This window comes from Epinephelus moara, chromosome 24 (genome assembly GCF_006386435.1).
Source record: "Epinephelus moara isolate mb chromosome 24, YSFRI_EMoa_1.0, whole genome shotgun sequence".
In the NCBI taxonomy this organism is placed as follows: domain Eukaryota; kingdom Metazoa; phylum Chordata; class Actinopteri; order Perciformes; family Serranidae; genus Epinephelus; species Epinephelus moara.
The window spans coordinates 31738189-31754528 of NC_065529.1; the positions used below are offsets into that span (position 1 = coordinate 31738189).

Genomic DNA, 16340 nt, shown 5'->3' on the forward strand with positions numbered 1-16340 from the left:
TTTGGCGCTATAAGCTAAAGCAATAGCCCCCACAATCCAGTGAGAAAGTCGCTGCTTAGAGACTGGCTTCCCCACCTGATTCTTTGCCCAAGACACAAAAAGCTGGTCACTTTTTCTACAGTCTTCAGTTCTGTCCACATAGATGCGTAAGGCCCGCACCAGGCACAGCATGTGTAGCCGCCGATGCTCATCTGAGGAGAAAGGCGGGGGATAGAAGGATACAAGGTCAATAGGGGAACATGACCCCAACACCTTAGGCATAAACGCTGGGTTAGGCTGTAAGGTCACCCTTGTATTTCCTGCAGAGAACTTTGTACATTCTTGATGTACTGAAAGAGCGTGAATCTCACCCACGCGTTTAGCTGAGGCCAGAGACAGTAATAACACTGTCTTTAAAGCCACCATTTTCAAGTCCACCTGATCTAGTGGTTCAAAAGGTGGGGCTGAAAGGGCATCCAGCACCATGGGGAGGTCCCAGGACGGTGCTAATGGTTTAGAAACAGGAAGCTTGCGACGTGCACCCTTCATAAAGCGGCAGACCAGGGGATGCTGTCCCACAGTTTTCCCCCCAAAGCCGATATGGCAGGCCGAAATGGCCGCCAAATACACCTTAATGGTGGAAAAGGCCATCCTTTTGTCCACCATGTCCTGTAGGAAAGCCAAGATCACCACTACAGAACACTGAAAGGGAATTTCTTGTGTGTTTGAGCACCATTTCTCAAAGATCGACCATTTGCTCTCATAAAGGGACCTCGTTGAGGGAGCCCTAGCACTCTGAATAGTCTCAATCACGCCTGGGGGAAGGCCTCCAGACTGTAGATTGAGCCATTCACGGGCCAAGCCCACAGGGCCAGCCTCTCTGGGTGGGGATGAAATATTTCCCCGCGCCCCTGCGACAGCAGATCCCTGCGTATTGGCAAGGGCCACGGCTCCCCCTGGAGGAGCTGTGTTATCTCCGCTAACCAGTGCTTCGTTGGCCAGTAGGGAGCTATGAGAATCATCGACAGACCCTCCTCCCTCACCCTGGCTAGGGTCGGGGAAATCAATGCTATCGGGGGGAATGCATACAACAGAACCCGAGGCCACTGATGAGCCAGCGCGTCCACCCCCAGTGGTGCACTCTGATCGCGCAGTGAGAAAAACAGAGGACACTGGGTGTTCTCCTGTGTTGCAAAGAGGTCCACGGCTGGCCGGCCGTAACGCTCCCAAACCAGACTCGCTACGTCTGGGTGAAGTCTCCATTCTGCGTAAAGAGGGTTTCCCCTGGACAGCAGATCTGCTCCATGGTTCAGTGTCCCCGGCACATGGGTGGCTTTCAGGGACAGAAAATGTCTGCTGCACCAGACTATCAGTCTGTGTGCCAGTGTGTGTAACTGAAGGGATCTCAGGCCCCCCTGCCTGTTGATATATGCCACCACCGTGGTGTTGTCCATCCGGACTAACACATGACGTCCCCTCAGAAGAGGGAGGAAGTGTTTCAGTGACAGGTGAACAGCCAGCAGTTCTAAGTAATTTATGTGGGATGAGCACATGTGAGGATCCCAGGTCCCGTTTATTGCTCTCCCTTCGAACACGCCTCCCCAGCCTGATAGAGAGGCGTCTGTTGTGACCACTTTTCTGCACTGAACAACCCCCATAGGCACTCCCTGGGTCAAGAAGCCTGCGCTCTTCCAAGGGGCCAGTGCTGCTGTACAGTTCACCGAGACTCTCACCCTGTGAGAGCCATGATGGTGTGGGTCTAACCTGTGTGAGGCCACCCAGCGCTGCACTCCTTTCATGTGCAAACGTCCCATGGGAACCGCCACCAGGGATGATGCCATCAGCCCTAACAACCTTTGGCAAAGCCTGAGAGACACAAACTTCCCCCTGTGAAAAAGGGCTAAACAGTCTCTGAGTGCCTGCACTCTTTCTCCAGTCAGCCTGACTCTGGCCTGAGCTGAGTCTATAAACAGGCCTATAAAGGAGATGTTCTGAGAAGGCAGAAGAACACTCTTTTCCAGATTTATTTTGAAACCCAGATCCACCAGGTGTTCTGTGAGTAACCTTGTGTGATCTGCTGCCTCCTGGCGGGAAGATGCCGCAATAAGCCAGTCGTCGATGTACGTGGCTACTCGGATCCCCCGCCTCCTGAGCGGTCCCACAGCTGCCTCTGTGCATTTCACAAATACTCTCGGGCTTAGTGAGAGACCAAAGGGGAGAACTAGATACTCGTAGCATGTCCCCTGAAAGGAAAATCTGAGATATTTCCTGTGAGGTGGGTATATTGGGATGTGAAAATATGCATCCTTGAGATCGACTGAAGTGAACCAATCGCCCGGACGCAGAAAATGCAGCAGGGACGCGTGCGTTAACATCCTGAACTTGTATTTCCTGAGGTGCTTGTTTAGATCTCTGAGATCTAAAATCGCACGCATGCCGCGCCCCCCCTTCTTGGCGACCAGGAAATATCTTGAATAAAACCCGCTCCGAGTGTGTTCGGGAGGAATTATTCTTATTGCTCTTTTCTCTAGCAGGGAGGAAATCTCCTCTCTTAGGAAGAGAGCGGCTTCGCCTAGGGCTTGAGACTGGGTTATTCCCCGGAATTGCGGAGGTGTTACGGCAAACTGCAGCCTGTTTAATGTTCTCAAAACCCACTCTGAGTCTGTGCATTTTGACCACCTCTCTGCTCTCAGTGTCAGCGGGCTGACAGGCTCGTCTGTCACACACGGGGTAAGAGCTCCCTCTCGTGGCACTGGGGCGCAGTGCCGCTCTGTTGGTACTGCGCATGCGCCCGCCACGCCGTTCACCGCACGGTTGTTTATTGAGAGAGGGATCACTCCCTCCGTAAAATGTGTGACCAAACTGTTTTTCAACAATGGATTTATTTTGTTTTTCATTGTTTTTAACTGCGCCCTCGGCACTCGGCCTGGATGCGACAGTTGGGACAATTTTAATGTTTTGCAACAATGAGAAGTGCTTGTGAGACATGTTTGGGACCCGCTGGGGGTTTCCACCTGCTGCACACTGTCTCTGCTTCTCTTCACAGGGCGCTGGGCCGGGTCGAACATCCCGTTGTCCATGCGCTGAACAGAACTGGGCTCTGTGGCGATGCTCGTGAACGGAGCTGCTGGGGCGAGCGCAGCCGGGGGGAACAGGGCTGTCTCGCTGGCCGCATCTGGAACTATCAGGCCTGCCGTTTCCTCCTCCTTACCCCGTGGGTAAAGGTAGGGGGTGGCCGGTCGGGCAGAGTCCCCTCTTGGGATGAAGACTTCTTCTGCCACGGACCCTTTGGAGCCTGTGCTCTTGGTGGAGCCTGAGGAGCTGCCTGGGATTTAGGCAGCTTGGGGATTTTGAAGGTGGGAGGAGTCTGTGCCACAGCCTGGGCAAAGGTTTGACGGTGAGCCGGGAGGGTGGCAGTGGGTGCCCTTCTCGGCAGACACAGCTTCAGGGCTTCGTCTTCCCTCTTTCTCTCCTCGCACCTCTTTTGCATGGACGTGACCGCCGCGCCGAAGAGGCCCTTGGGTGATATGGGGGTGTCGAGGAGATCTTCCTTCTCCTTGGCTGACAGCGTGGTGAGATTAAGCCAGCGGGCTCTCTCCTGTAGCACCATCAACCCCATGGCTCTGCCCTGTGACTGGATGGCCACCTTGTGGAGGTGAAGGCAGTGGTCAGTGATCACACACATTTCCTCCCACAACACGGGGTCAGGTGAAGCCGTCATCTCCTCCTCCAGCTCGGCTTGATACGCCATCAGAAGGGAGGTGGCGTTCAGGGCTCGCGCCGACAGTGCAGCCGCCTTGTACGCCTTGTCTGTCAGGCTGGACTGGAAACGATCCGCTCTGGATGGGAGTGCGGGCCCCAGTGATGACAGGGATGCTTTCGGGTGGAGGTGAGCCGCCACCACGGGCTCCACTGGAGGGATGTTGCGGAGACCGTGGCTCTCCATCCCCTCGCAGTCAAGCATGGAACTGCCCGCCACAGGATGCTTCTCTCTGTATGGCTTGTCGCGCCAGGAGACAGCAAGTTCTTCCAGCAACTCTGGGAAGATAGGCAGGAGTTGTTTCCCTGTTCTCTTCACTTTTGGCAACTTTTTCCCGTCGTAGCGGGACCGCGTCACCTCAGCTTGGACTTCGGGCCACTGGATGTTGAGCTTGGCAGCGGCGCTTTTGCACACGTCCTGCAAGTCCAAATCCACAGCGGGGGAAGATGAGCCGTCTGCCGCCACAGCTGTCGTTGAGGGTTGGAGTTTTGCAACCCGGCCCGACAGTCCCAGTGAAGCATCATCGTCGTCATCCTCGTCGGTCATGAGGAGTTCCGACCCACCATCCGAGTCATCCTCCGCCCTCTCCACCAGAAAATCGAGCGGGCCGGCCGCGAGGCCGGGTCCGTCTAATTCCTGGGAAAACGGGCCGGTGAGGCTGAGCTGGCTGCCCCAGCTCTGACCAGCTTCGGGCTCTGGAGCCGTTGCCACAGCCATATCCATTAGCTCCGAAGCCTCGGATGTGGAAGCCAAGACCGGGTCGCTGCCGGACAGATTCGTCTGACGAGCCAGGCGGCGACGGAGCACTTTGAGGGAGAAGCGTTCACAGTGTGTGCATTCTTCCGTGGACTCAAAGGCGGCTTGGGCATGTTTCAGGCCGAGACACATCACACACATCGGGTGAGTATCCCCGCTCGAAATCTTATTCCCGCAAGGGCAGGCTCGCACCTGCGTTTTCTCCTCTGCTTTAGTGGAAGCATTAGCGTTGGCCATAGTCACTAGCAGGGTTTGTCAGCTGTGAAGCTAGTGGGATTTATTAGCTGTGAAGCTAGCGGGATTTGTTAGCTGTGAAGCTATGCTGTATGGTATGCAACTGCTAGCCTGGTGTGGTTAGGAGAAGCGGGCACCGGATGAAATACAGCGGGAGTGTTGCGACTCCGTTGTGCGTTAGCCGGGTGAGGCTAGCGCTAGTGTGATTAAGTATTGCTACTTGTGTGGTATTGCTACCGTAGGGTTGAGTGTTGCCACTCGGTTATGCTAGCTGTCGAAGTATTGCTACTTTCCACAGATAGTGATAGCTCTCGGATAACTGCCTCGTGAACAAAGCGCCCGGCGACCGAGTTTTCGCTCGTGTCTGCGGACAGTTAAGCTAGGTCACGGAGAAACAGTCAGCTCGAGAGAGGTTGGAACTTCTGCTCGTAGCGAGAAGAGGTTTTTGAATGACGTGCAGCGCAGTGTCAGGCCCCTTTATAGGGGGAGGGTCTCCACCCATCCTGACACTGACGTGCTTAGTTCCAGCCAATCCTGGCTGGCGTAATGTAAAAGGAGCTTCTGACGAGGTCACGCCGAAGGCGTTCCCAATGTGAGACACGAAACGAATGCTATGAAAGAGAACTCCTCTGTATATAGTGTATATTTGTGTGTTAACGTCGGTTGACGTCTGTCTTTTTTAATGTGCCCAAACCAGAAACTGCCTCAAAATCTCCAGTTTCACAATGTGTAAGATGATTTATGTGATTTTGACTGATTGGGAATTTGTTTGGGAGAATGCAAAAGTCAAGCACAACAGTAGCTGAAATGATTTGGGTCTTAAGAAGGGTCCTGCCTTATCATTATGAGGATATTTCTTTTTTTTTCCTCCTTTTTTGTAAGTTTGCCTATCATTTCTTTCTGTTTTGTACCTACATGAGTAATTGCTAATATCTGAAAACATATTGACATTGTTACAACAGAGTCTTGACAACAAACATGACTGGTCAGACGATCACACAGATTGTAAAAAAGCAACAGATTTTCTAAACCACTTTGTTTAATATTAAAACCACAAGTAGCTGTTCCCAAAATGACAATAACAATACCTGACTGCACAGAATGAATGCACCAATTTATTAGCCGCACATCTGTTCCCCCTGATATTTGCCTTGTTGACTGTCATCAGCCTATCTGCAAATAAGATGGCATTCACCTGTGGCAGTGGCCGATGTTTTTCGTTGTGTCACATCAATTTTGCATGTGCTTAAAAAGTAGGGCTCAAAAACTAGCATTGTCCAGCGCACAACAGGAAATGCGTTTGGGACGATCAGAGATCTTCCCTGGGTTGAAAGGAAGCAGTAAACTCAGGATCAGTGTGCCAGGGGATGCACCCTATTGTTTCCCTGATAATGCCAATGTTACACTGTGAACAACAAACAAATCCCTGTTGACATCGGCAGGAGGAGAGCTAGTTAATGTCAGCTGTTAGCAACCAGTGGCAGGAACTAATTGTTGACTCAGGTTACATTGAGTTACATTATGATGTGTTTAAGCTTTATTCAGTAAAATTGAATATTGGGCCAAGGTAAATTATAATGTCCTTATAATGTGTTCAAACTAGTGATGTAAAATATATTTTTTGGTGAGAAACCTGAATAAATACATTTGTACAGAGGGAATTATCATAAATTATATATGATAATAAGACTTTGGAAGCAGTTATGTCTTAAAAAAAAATTCACATGAAAAAAAAAGCTATTTTAAAGGTTGTTTCATATATTTGATTGAATTTGTGCTCATTCAAAGAAGTGTAATGAAGGCCTGAATGACTTTGAAATGGCTGTTATTTTTTGTGATAAAGATTTAATTGTTTCTCTGGCATTTAGAGGGGATAAGCAACAACAAAAAACAATACGAATAACAACCAAAAACATCTGTATCGGCCCAGAATTTCACAATGATTGCATCCCTACTGCAGAGGGAAATGGTTTACGTGCATAACTATTGTAAGTAGATCATAATTGGATCAGACAGTCGGTCTGTATATTGTAATGATGTTCACAGTGAACAGCTGGACTGTTTTTCATGTCCACAATCCAAAACAAGCTACGGGGAGGAGGAAAAGAGTTAGCGTTTTACTAAACATCCTCTACATGTTTTTTTTGTACTGAAGAAAGGGCCAACAGAACAGAAACATCGTCTTGTGTTGCCATAACTTCTTCACTAAAGTCCGCTTCCTAACATTACTGCTACACAGCATCCAGTCTTCAGCAGGCAGGTGGCATCATTTTGAGAAAGGATTTCGATAAATAAAAGTGTGGATATGAGACAACGTTACAGAAACAGATATGATTTTAAATTGATAACACATGGCCCAAGAGCCACCATCTGCATTTTGTCTCACCCAGACACAGACTTTTACACATTTAATTTTATGACTGAAGAGATGAAAACTGGAAACTTGCTTTGACTTTTCCCTGAACATGAATCACCTCTCAGACGGCAGGTGTTATTGTGATTGAAGCGCATTTTCTCCACAGCGTCTTGTTATTATTGGGAGAGAAAATGTCAACAGGTGTAACGGTTATACTTGTTTCATTTCTGTTGTCAATATATTCAAAAAAGAACAAGGAAAAAACCCTCTAAACATATGCAGCATACTCAACTTTTAAATTAAACTAATGTAAACATGTTTGCCTGAGAGGTTACGATAGGATTACGTCACTTTGTTCGACTCCATCTCCCGTTTATAGTCTTTTTAAACTGTACAGTAGCTGAATGTGAATTTTACGCTACAATACTGCAAAAAAACAAAAAAAAAAACCAAACAACATATCCTGATAAAATATACTTATAATAAAAACCAGATTCTCAGTAATTACAATAAAGTCACTAGAACCAGAAAGATACTTTTTAAGATTGTTCTGTAAAGACAAAAAGGATGCTGTGGTATGACGGAGCCATAAAAGATTAACTAGTAGAGCTGATTTTTTAAATTTTTTTATCAGCAAACAAGCTGCTTGTGTGGTAAGTTTAGTTTTATGTCTACATAAATCCAGCAAAGAAAAAAAAGTTGCTGTAACTTGATGGTAAATGTTGAAATGATTGGCCTTGAAGTTAATAATTACACCCAATTTAAAAAGGCTAATTGATGACCTTAAGGCTTAACTGAGTCAACATGGCCTCAATGTCATCTGATAAAATCAAATCAGAGGTGAAAACGTTCACAATAACAATAAGAAAGGCTGAATTATAGTAAACAAACCAGGATGTCGGCGGCATGGAGGCAAAAGTGGGTAACTTTCTGTGGGCTGAGTGTGTCACTCTCTTTTTATCTGCTGATTTATACATGTAGAAAACACGCAGTTGAACATCTTCCTTCCTTTCATGCAGTGATTATGTTTAGCTCTCACAGAGGTTTCACATATACCTTTTTAAAGCCACTGCAAACAACTGCTTAGAAGATTGACAGCTGTTGCTTTAAATTAACACAGATTTTAAAAACCCAACACGACTCTTGGTGTGGAGGCGTCTCCAAAAACCTGAATTTGGTTTTTGCACCGACTCAAACAAAGCCTAGTGTGGGAGTGTGATGTCTGCAGATAGTTAAACATAACTTTCATGCCGTGTGAGGGACAACATAAACATAGCGCGGTATCTCGACACACTCCTTTCTTTTACGACAACGGAGCAAAGTCCACGTTTGTCTCAGTCATTCACACACACGCATACATGCACACACCTCTCTTTAGGAATTATATAACTTGATAAGCAATAATTCACTGACTGGCGCTGTATCAACACACTTAGCCAGGCAGTCACACTTAAAGAAACTCACACACAGATTACAATCCATTTGTTTGCCAGACGCAACTTTCTACACTCAGTGAAAAAAACATAACTCATGCTTGAAACAAAAAGACCAATGCCACATAATTCCCTAATTAAGCAAGTTATTGAGTTAAAAATGTGAAAGGTATATTGTGACATTAATCTGGATGAGCACTGTTAATCAGAGAAATGACCTTTTATAACTTCTCCAAAATAGAGAAATTTCTCAACCACAACCTCATCATATGTTCTCCTACTCTAAAATAGCCACGTTACATCAGGGATGAAGTTTTAACCTTTAATAAACTTAGAACTAATTGATCTACTTCTGAAAACCTCATAATTTATATAGCATCACCTTGATGGGTAATGTCAGTTATTTAATCATTATGGGGTTGTTTGTATAAACTTGTATCTCTAAGTATTTAATCTTTAAGAAGTATGATTTTCTTTCTTTTTCTGTCATTTACTTTCATCAGTCTGGTTGGCTTTAAGGACAGAGGGCATCTTACTTCTGGACAACTACTTGCGCATTGTTTATCTGACTTTCTGTGATTTTTTTTAATGTTTTCCTTCTTATTATATGTTCTGATTTTTTTAAATCTCCATTGGGGATTTTCCCTTTAATAACAGGACAGCTACAAATTGACAGGAAATTATGGGAGTGAGAGGGGGAATAACATGCAGCAAAGGGTCACGGGTTGGAATCAAACCAGGGCCGCTGCAAAGGCCTCAGCCTATATGGGGCGCACATTCTACCCGGCGAACTCGAGATTGCCCCGTATATGTTCTGATATTTTACAGAGATGTTGATTTCCACTAACATTTGTACCACTGAGTGTTAGGTGACATAACAGCATAACTTAAAAACAGCACAGATGGTTCAGCACGTTTTACCTCATTTATTTCCAACAATATCTACCATACTACTACTACTACTGTACTTTACTGCAGCATCTGTTTCAGAGCCTCTGTGGACTGATTTCCTGTGTGCCAGGCAGCGATTGGTTTGAAGTGCTGTCAATACACTGTTAAAATAAACTTGCCGAGACTTTAAACTTGCTTGACAGATCATTTATCACAGTGAACGTGAATATAGATTTATTATTCTTTTTATAATGTAGTGCTGTTTGCTCTTTGAGCTGCATCACAACAATAACATACAATTTGACAAAAATAAAAGCAGACATAATGGTGAGTAGGGCTGCAACTAACAATTATTTTCATTATCAATTATTCTATTGATTAGTTAGTCTATTAATTGATTAGTTGTTTGGTCTATAAAATGGCAGAAAATGGTGAGCAATGTTGATCAGTGTTTCCGCAAACCCAAGACGACGTCCCCAGATATTTTTATTTGTTCAAAACCTAAAGATAGTTTAGTTTAAGGAATAAAGAAACCACAAAATATTCACATTTTGGAAGCTGGAATCAGAGAATTTTGACCTTTTTTCCTCTTAAAAACGAAATTACTTAAATTAGTTGGCAAGTGCGCACCATAACTTCTTAAGTAAACTTGACTGAATTATAGCTTTAGACCTATGAATATCAAGAACACAAATTACTTAAATTGCTTTAGATATGTGTAACATTTAGTTTAAGGTAGCAAAATAATTTGCTGTAAGTTTTACCTGACTGCTCACTGTCTTGTCAGATCACTGACATTAACATCATACAGAGTGATGAAGGAAGATTTCCACGGATGTGGTGAACAACCAGACCTACGGTTGGCACTGACACCCTGAGTCTTGTACAGCAAACATGTTTGCTCTCTTTCCAAGTGCCATTATCATTTCATTTAAAGCAGCATTAGGCCAGTTCACATCAGGTACTGTGGAGTCACACAGCAAACCTCAGAGAGAAATCACTCTTGGCCCCTGAGCTTGTGATCACACAATTAATGCTGAGTCATGACCAAGATTTTCCACTCAATTGAAAAACACAGAACTGCCTGAATGTTGAGCAATATCTACAAATCCCTCACATGACACTGAGAATAAAGACATTAGAAAATAGTGTATAGATTATATAAACAGTCTGGAGTTACCCATTAAAGTTGCTCAGCAGTATAAACCTTATATAAGAGGGAGTGAGACACAGACAGTCTCCTGTACTCACCTGAGAAGTTGTGACCACTTTGATGGTGAAAATCTCTGCCTGGTGTTTGCATGTCAAACTCACACTCACGCTTGTGGCCCCACAGACACACTATGGACCAACACCTGACTGTGTGCCAGTTGTCAGTCCTGTGACCGCACCCCCCCCGCCCACCCTCACCATCACCACCCCCAATCTATACGCCACTGGTAGCCCGTCACACTGCAAAAAAGTGTCCACCTTCAGAAAATATTACATCCGGCAGTCTAATAGAGCTCCTTAAAACAAGAGAGAGATTTGACAAGGATGGATAAATGAAGAAGTTTCCTGTTTGAGTGTCTGCGGATCAATAACTTTGAAAAGACACGCAGAATTATTTAATATCAGAGGCAGACTGTGTAGTACTCTGCATTCAATAACAGCAGACTAAATGTTGATGTTGATTAATTTACTTTTAAGGTGGTTTGCAGTGCGTTACAGTCCAACCAGCAGCCACAATACACACACACACACAGCGCAGCAAACAGTGAACCGAGCGGAAGGTGACTGACCTGATCAGTGTTTCTGAGGCGTAGAGCTGACAGAGCCCACTCGCTTTCTGAAGTCCGATCGTCCTCTTTGCTTGCGTGGAATGTGCGTGAAACCGTGGCGTCGCCTCGTCGCTTCCACGGGAGCTCAGTGTCAAAGTGGTCAGGTCTGTTTGCAGTGGAGGTTTCTGGTCATGCTGCTGCTGTTGCTGCTGCTGTGGTGGGTGTCTGCCTGCCTCTGCCTCTCTCCTCCCTCCTCTCAGCTAGGCTCAGCCCGGGATCCTGAGGACACACGCAGAGGCATCAAATTACCCTTCAGCTACAGCTCTGGTTTACTTCATGTGAACTTCTTTGAGCAGGTCATTTAAAACGTTTAAAATGAAGACACGGTTGTTTATGTGCTGTGTTTTTTTTTTTTTAATTGTTCCTACACTGAATTTTGCCAAATTGATAACAGGAATAGTTCGACTTTTTTCGGAAATGCTCGCCCGTTTACCGAGAATTAAGCTAGCGCCAACATAGCATAGTGAAATAGCTGAAGCTAGCAGCCGGCTAAATTAGCTTAGCAGAAACACTGTAAGAAAGGGGAAAACGGCAAGGTATGTCTCTGTTTAAAGGTGACAAAAATCCACTTACCAGGTTACCCAAAGTTTACGTTTTTATATCTCTTTTCTGACATTAAACTCACCAAAACCGAAAAACCGTCAGTTGCGGTTGAACGGACTGAACCATTAGTGTAACGTTAAACTGTTGCTGCATTTAGGTGCTCCCCGGAAGGTCATATTTCAGAGTTGAAAAGTCGTTATCCGACTTTGTTGTGTTCGTGAACTTGTAAATCATAATGTGGAAACAACATGGATACTGCAAAAAAAGATGTGTTGTATTTTATTACAAAATTCATGTGAACAAAAATTTGCATAGAATGTGTGAATTTAAAAAAGTCTATTACCATCAACTGAACATATTATAGGCTAACGTTACTTTAATCTGCCATGTTAATGCATGTATAAAATTAGCTCAGCAGCGGTATCAAAATTTTCTTTAACTTTCTGAGTTATTTTGACTTGAAGGGGCGTTCACGTGAATTTTCTGAATTTTTAAATAGGTATAGATCAGGTCCCCAGGAAGTGAGCCAGGCAGTGAAGCCGATTTTCGTAGTGGCCAAACAGTGGTACTGCAATTTCTGGGGTCTGTCGTGATGCCATAGGACAGTGGTTCCCAACCGGTTTCAGCCACGGGGTCAAAATTTCTCCTTAGTCATTAGTTCAAGGTCCACTTAGTTTAATATATTCAGCATCATGCGTTTGGCCATGTTAGCTAGTTTGCTGTCTTTGTTAAGTAGCTGTCTGTTATTCACTCAATGTACAGCAGAAAACGGCACCTTAAAATAAAAGCTTTGTGCTGGAAATTCACTGTACTTCAAAATAAAGTGTGTTTTTTACAAATTTGACACATTCGCAAGTCACTTGCGGTCCATTCGGAATGTACCCGCGATCCACTTTTGGACCATGACCCACCAGTTGGGAGCCACTGCCATTGAGTGCCTCAGGGATGACGTTTTTCTCTAGGCCGTTGTGGACATTAGCATCACACTCGTCAAAAAGCCTTTGGGATTTTTCCACTGAATTTGGGTTGTGTAGGCATCAGACAGAATGTGGCTGCAGCTATACATGTCTTCAAATAGTCCCAGTTGGAAACTCATTTTTCCAATAATTCTCACACCACGTGAATACAGCTTATGTGCCAGGAGCTGTTGCTAGGCAACCAACAGACATGGAAAGTTAACTTACTGCTCCCTGCCGTAAAATGGTAAATTGCCATATTTTTATTGTTCACTTGTTTTAGGAATTAAGAAAGGGGATATATTAATTTCTGGGCTTTAGAGTTGCAGCTAGGCTAGCTGTTTCCTCCAGTGTTCAGCCTTTGCGCTAAGCTAACTTCACCAGGCTACTTTTACAGACCCGAAAGTGATAGAAACCATCTCTCACCTAGCCAGGTTAGCTAGTTAACTTTAGACAAGAAAGCAAATAGAGTGCCCAAGGAATGAGTCCTAAAACCTGGAAATGAGTTAGCAGTTTGTCACTCACAATTCCCTTGTCTTGAAGTCAATGGGTTTTTGGTTAGATGCCTGAAATAAGGTCTGTGGTTAACACAAGCGCCAGTAAACACCCAACTAGTGAATTTTGAAGCTTTTATGTGTTTTAAAAAAGGTGGTTGCTAACAAGTGGCCAAATGAGACTACAGAAAGTCATCATGCTGAGCACGGCTTTACAGGTGTACTATGGGGGCGACATTAAGGGCCATTTCATAGTCGACACAAAGGCTCGAGACGCGAACACATTGGGACGCATCGAGACGCATTTGCCGCCATGATGCGTGCTTGCGTCTCAAAACATGTTGTCCATTTTTTTGATACGCGACGCAGCGACGCGTGTAATACCATGCGTTGCCAGCGGGAGTGATAATGCAAGCGACGTACTTGAAATTAACCACTTTTCGTTATTCACAGAAGAAGCAGGTATGAAATATGGAGAGCAAGGAGGATAAACTTTGTGAACTCGTACGGGCACACCCCCATTTATATGACAGTTCTAGTGCCCTGCACTCTAATAAAATAGCAGTACTAGCTAGCTACAGCAGTACTAGCTAGTACTAGCTAGAATGTACCAGTGACTCTGCTACCCCCTATTGCACGAGCGATGTATTGCATTTCAAGTGTCGCCTACGTCGCTTGCATTCAATGTGTTGACTATGAAAGGAAGTGCATTGCTCGCGTTGCGTGCGTCGACTATGAAACGGCCCTAAGCCATGACTGTAGTGTCGGCCTAGTTCATATAGCCTAATATTAGCTTTTTACTTCTGGTAATTGCTTTTAGGTTTCAAAAATCATTAAAGTGGTGTTCATTTGTGAAGATTATCTTGCTGATCAAAACTTAACAATATCACGTTTGCTAACCACTGAGTTTATCTTCTGCCATAATCCAAAATCCAATGGAAAAATTCCATAGGCTTTTTGACGAGGGAAACAAGGCGATGCTAACTTCCATGTCAGCCTACAGAAAAACGTCATCACTGGAGCACCCTGTAAGTGTATTTCCCAAAATGTTAACCCATTCCTTGAAGTCAGTGAATGACTGCTTGTTTTCTTAGCTGACAGGGTTATCCCCTTTCTTAGTCAATTAGTGGTGTAATTTTGACTAATGGGGCCTTTACAGTCACACTCTTGGTATCACTATCATGTTTACATATAAGCTTTGGGCTCATTAGGTGTGACTGAATTCACCTGCCGAAAGACAGTAATAGTAGAGACAATTTGACAGATTCTGCATTTTAATCAGACCAAGTCAACAGACAAGAAAATCACATAAGTGCTCACTGGCGAACAGCTTGTTTAGTGAAGGACGGCCCTCTCAATCTGTCAATCATTGTCTGAGTGGTTTAATAAGTCTTAAAATAAAAAAAAAAGTCACAAATAGGCTACAAATTAAACTAGAAAAAGTTTCCTCTAAATTGTAATCCAGCCCACTGTACTGATTATTTAATACAATTGAATCTGGACTGTCAACCATTGAAACTTATCAGGTGCAGAAATAGATGCACAACTGAAAGCTGTTTGCCTCTGTGCTGCATCTTGAGGACCTTTGTTGACTCGCCCCAACCTAAACCTCACTCTATTTTTAACACTAAACCATACTCTGAAATCTTCATTGTTTTTTTTTTTTTTTTTAAACTTGGTGGGCTGAAAGCAGTCATGGTTTTTCAGTTATCTTGAAGTCACATGTAGTTATCTCAAGGTATTCAACCACAAACTAAAATGTTTTTTCAACCTAAACATCACTTTGGAGGTAAACATTAATCATTAAATGACCACCGACACATGAAACTGGGAGGGTCTTCAGACTGAAGGCCTGCGGGCTCAATGTTCACCCGACAAGCAGACAGATTCTGGTAAGATTTGGTTTTAAACCTCCGGAAGCTCACAGAGACATGCAACAGGCAGCCTGGTGAATAAATGTTTCCGTAACCGAAAAGTTCAGCCCATGAAGAAATAAATGTTCCCGTTTTTTGTCAGTCACTGTCACTTGACCGGCCTCTGACCTTCTGTCTGCTCCGGTGATGCAGCTCCTAAATGACACATCGTGGTGGCTCAGTATGAAAAGAAAGGACATTATTACTAACATGTGCATGGCATAGTTTACATTCATGGTTTTACAGGAATTTATATAAAGAAGAACAGGCCATAATATTTAATTCACAACACAGTCCTTGTTGTAGTCTGTTGTCGGAAGTGAATGTGTCATTTGATTTGCAACAAATTAGTATTCATTAATTTATTTTGTACACAGGAACACAAAATCTAAAGTTTCAAATAATCAGCCACCATTAAAAACAAATGACAAATTCAGAGTAAAAAAACACTCAGAACAAAACCTGTGAACAGATGCTTGATAGTGATGTGTCCTAAAAAAAATCTAGTTTAGATTTAATCCCTATGTGTATCTTCTAATCCTGTTTTCAGAGCATTGAAAGGTCAAAAGGTCACAGTCTCATGTAATCACTTTTAAAATCAGCAGAATCTAAGTTCAGTCCTGGTACGCTCACTGTGCGGCACGCAGCTTGATTTCAGCCGCCTTTGATCTAACATAACTTGATACTGTGAACTGAGACAGCTGACACACTTTTCTTATTTACAGGCACACACACACACACACACACACACCCACACACATACACACACACATTCTCTCTCTCTCTCTCTCTCACATGTATTACAGTCCTCCCCACGCAGAATTCATCTGCACTGAACTAAAAAAAATGACACTCTTGAGAGTTTTGCTGTCACAAAAAAATAAAGCAATAATTTCTGACTGTTTATACGACTGAGCCCCTGGAGACTGGAGCTCTGATGTCTAAAATTTTTCATCATTTGAGTCCTTGTGCATCTTTACAAGACTCTCTTACTACTGTCATGACACCGTAATTATTATAAAGTGGATCTGGCATGTTTTTAGGCCGAGGAGGGGAGCGAGCTGATGAAAATGAAACCCTTGAAATCAGTGACGGTGCTCGACACCAGGAAACAGGCTTGATTTTTCTTCCATCCTCAAACACATTGGACAAGAACTCAATCTGGATGTTATAACGTTTAACCAATGGACTGATAGGTACCGATT

The 16340-nt window shown here is 44.3% G+C and overlaps 1 protein-coding gene across 1 annotated transcript in view; it reads right to left on the minus strand.

Annotated features, from left to right (window-relative positions):
* pparg (peroxisome proliferator-activated receptor gamma) overlaps positions 1 to 10736 on the minus strand; it is a 47943-nt gene extending 37207 nt beyond the window's left edge. Inside the window, exon 1 of the mRNA XM_050037490.1 lies at positions 10661 to 10736. Within this exon, the coding sequence (XP_049893447.1) occupies positions 10661 to 10712 (52 nt within the window). The 5' untranslated portion in view covers positions 10713 to 10736. The remainder of the gene's footprint in view (positions 1 to 10660) is intronic.
* Positions 10737 to 16340: the final 5604 nt, after the last annotated feature.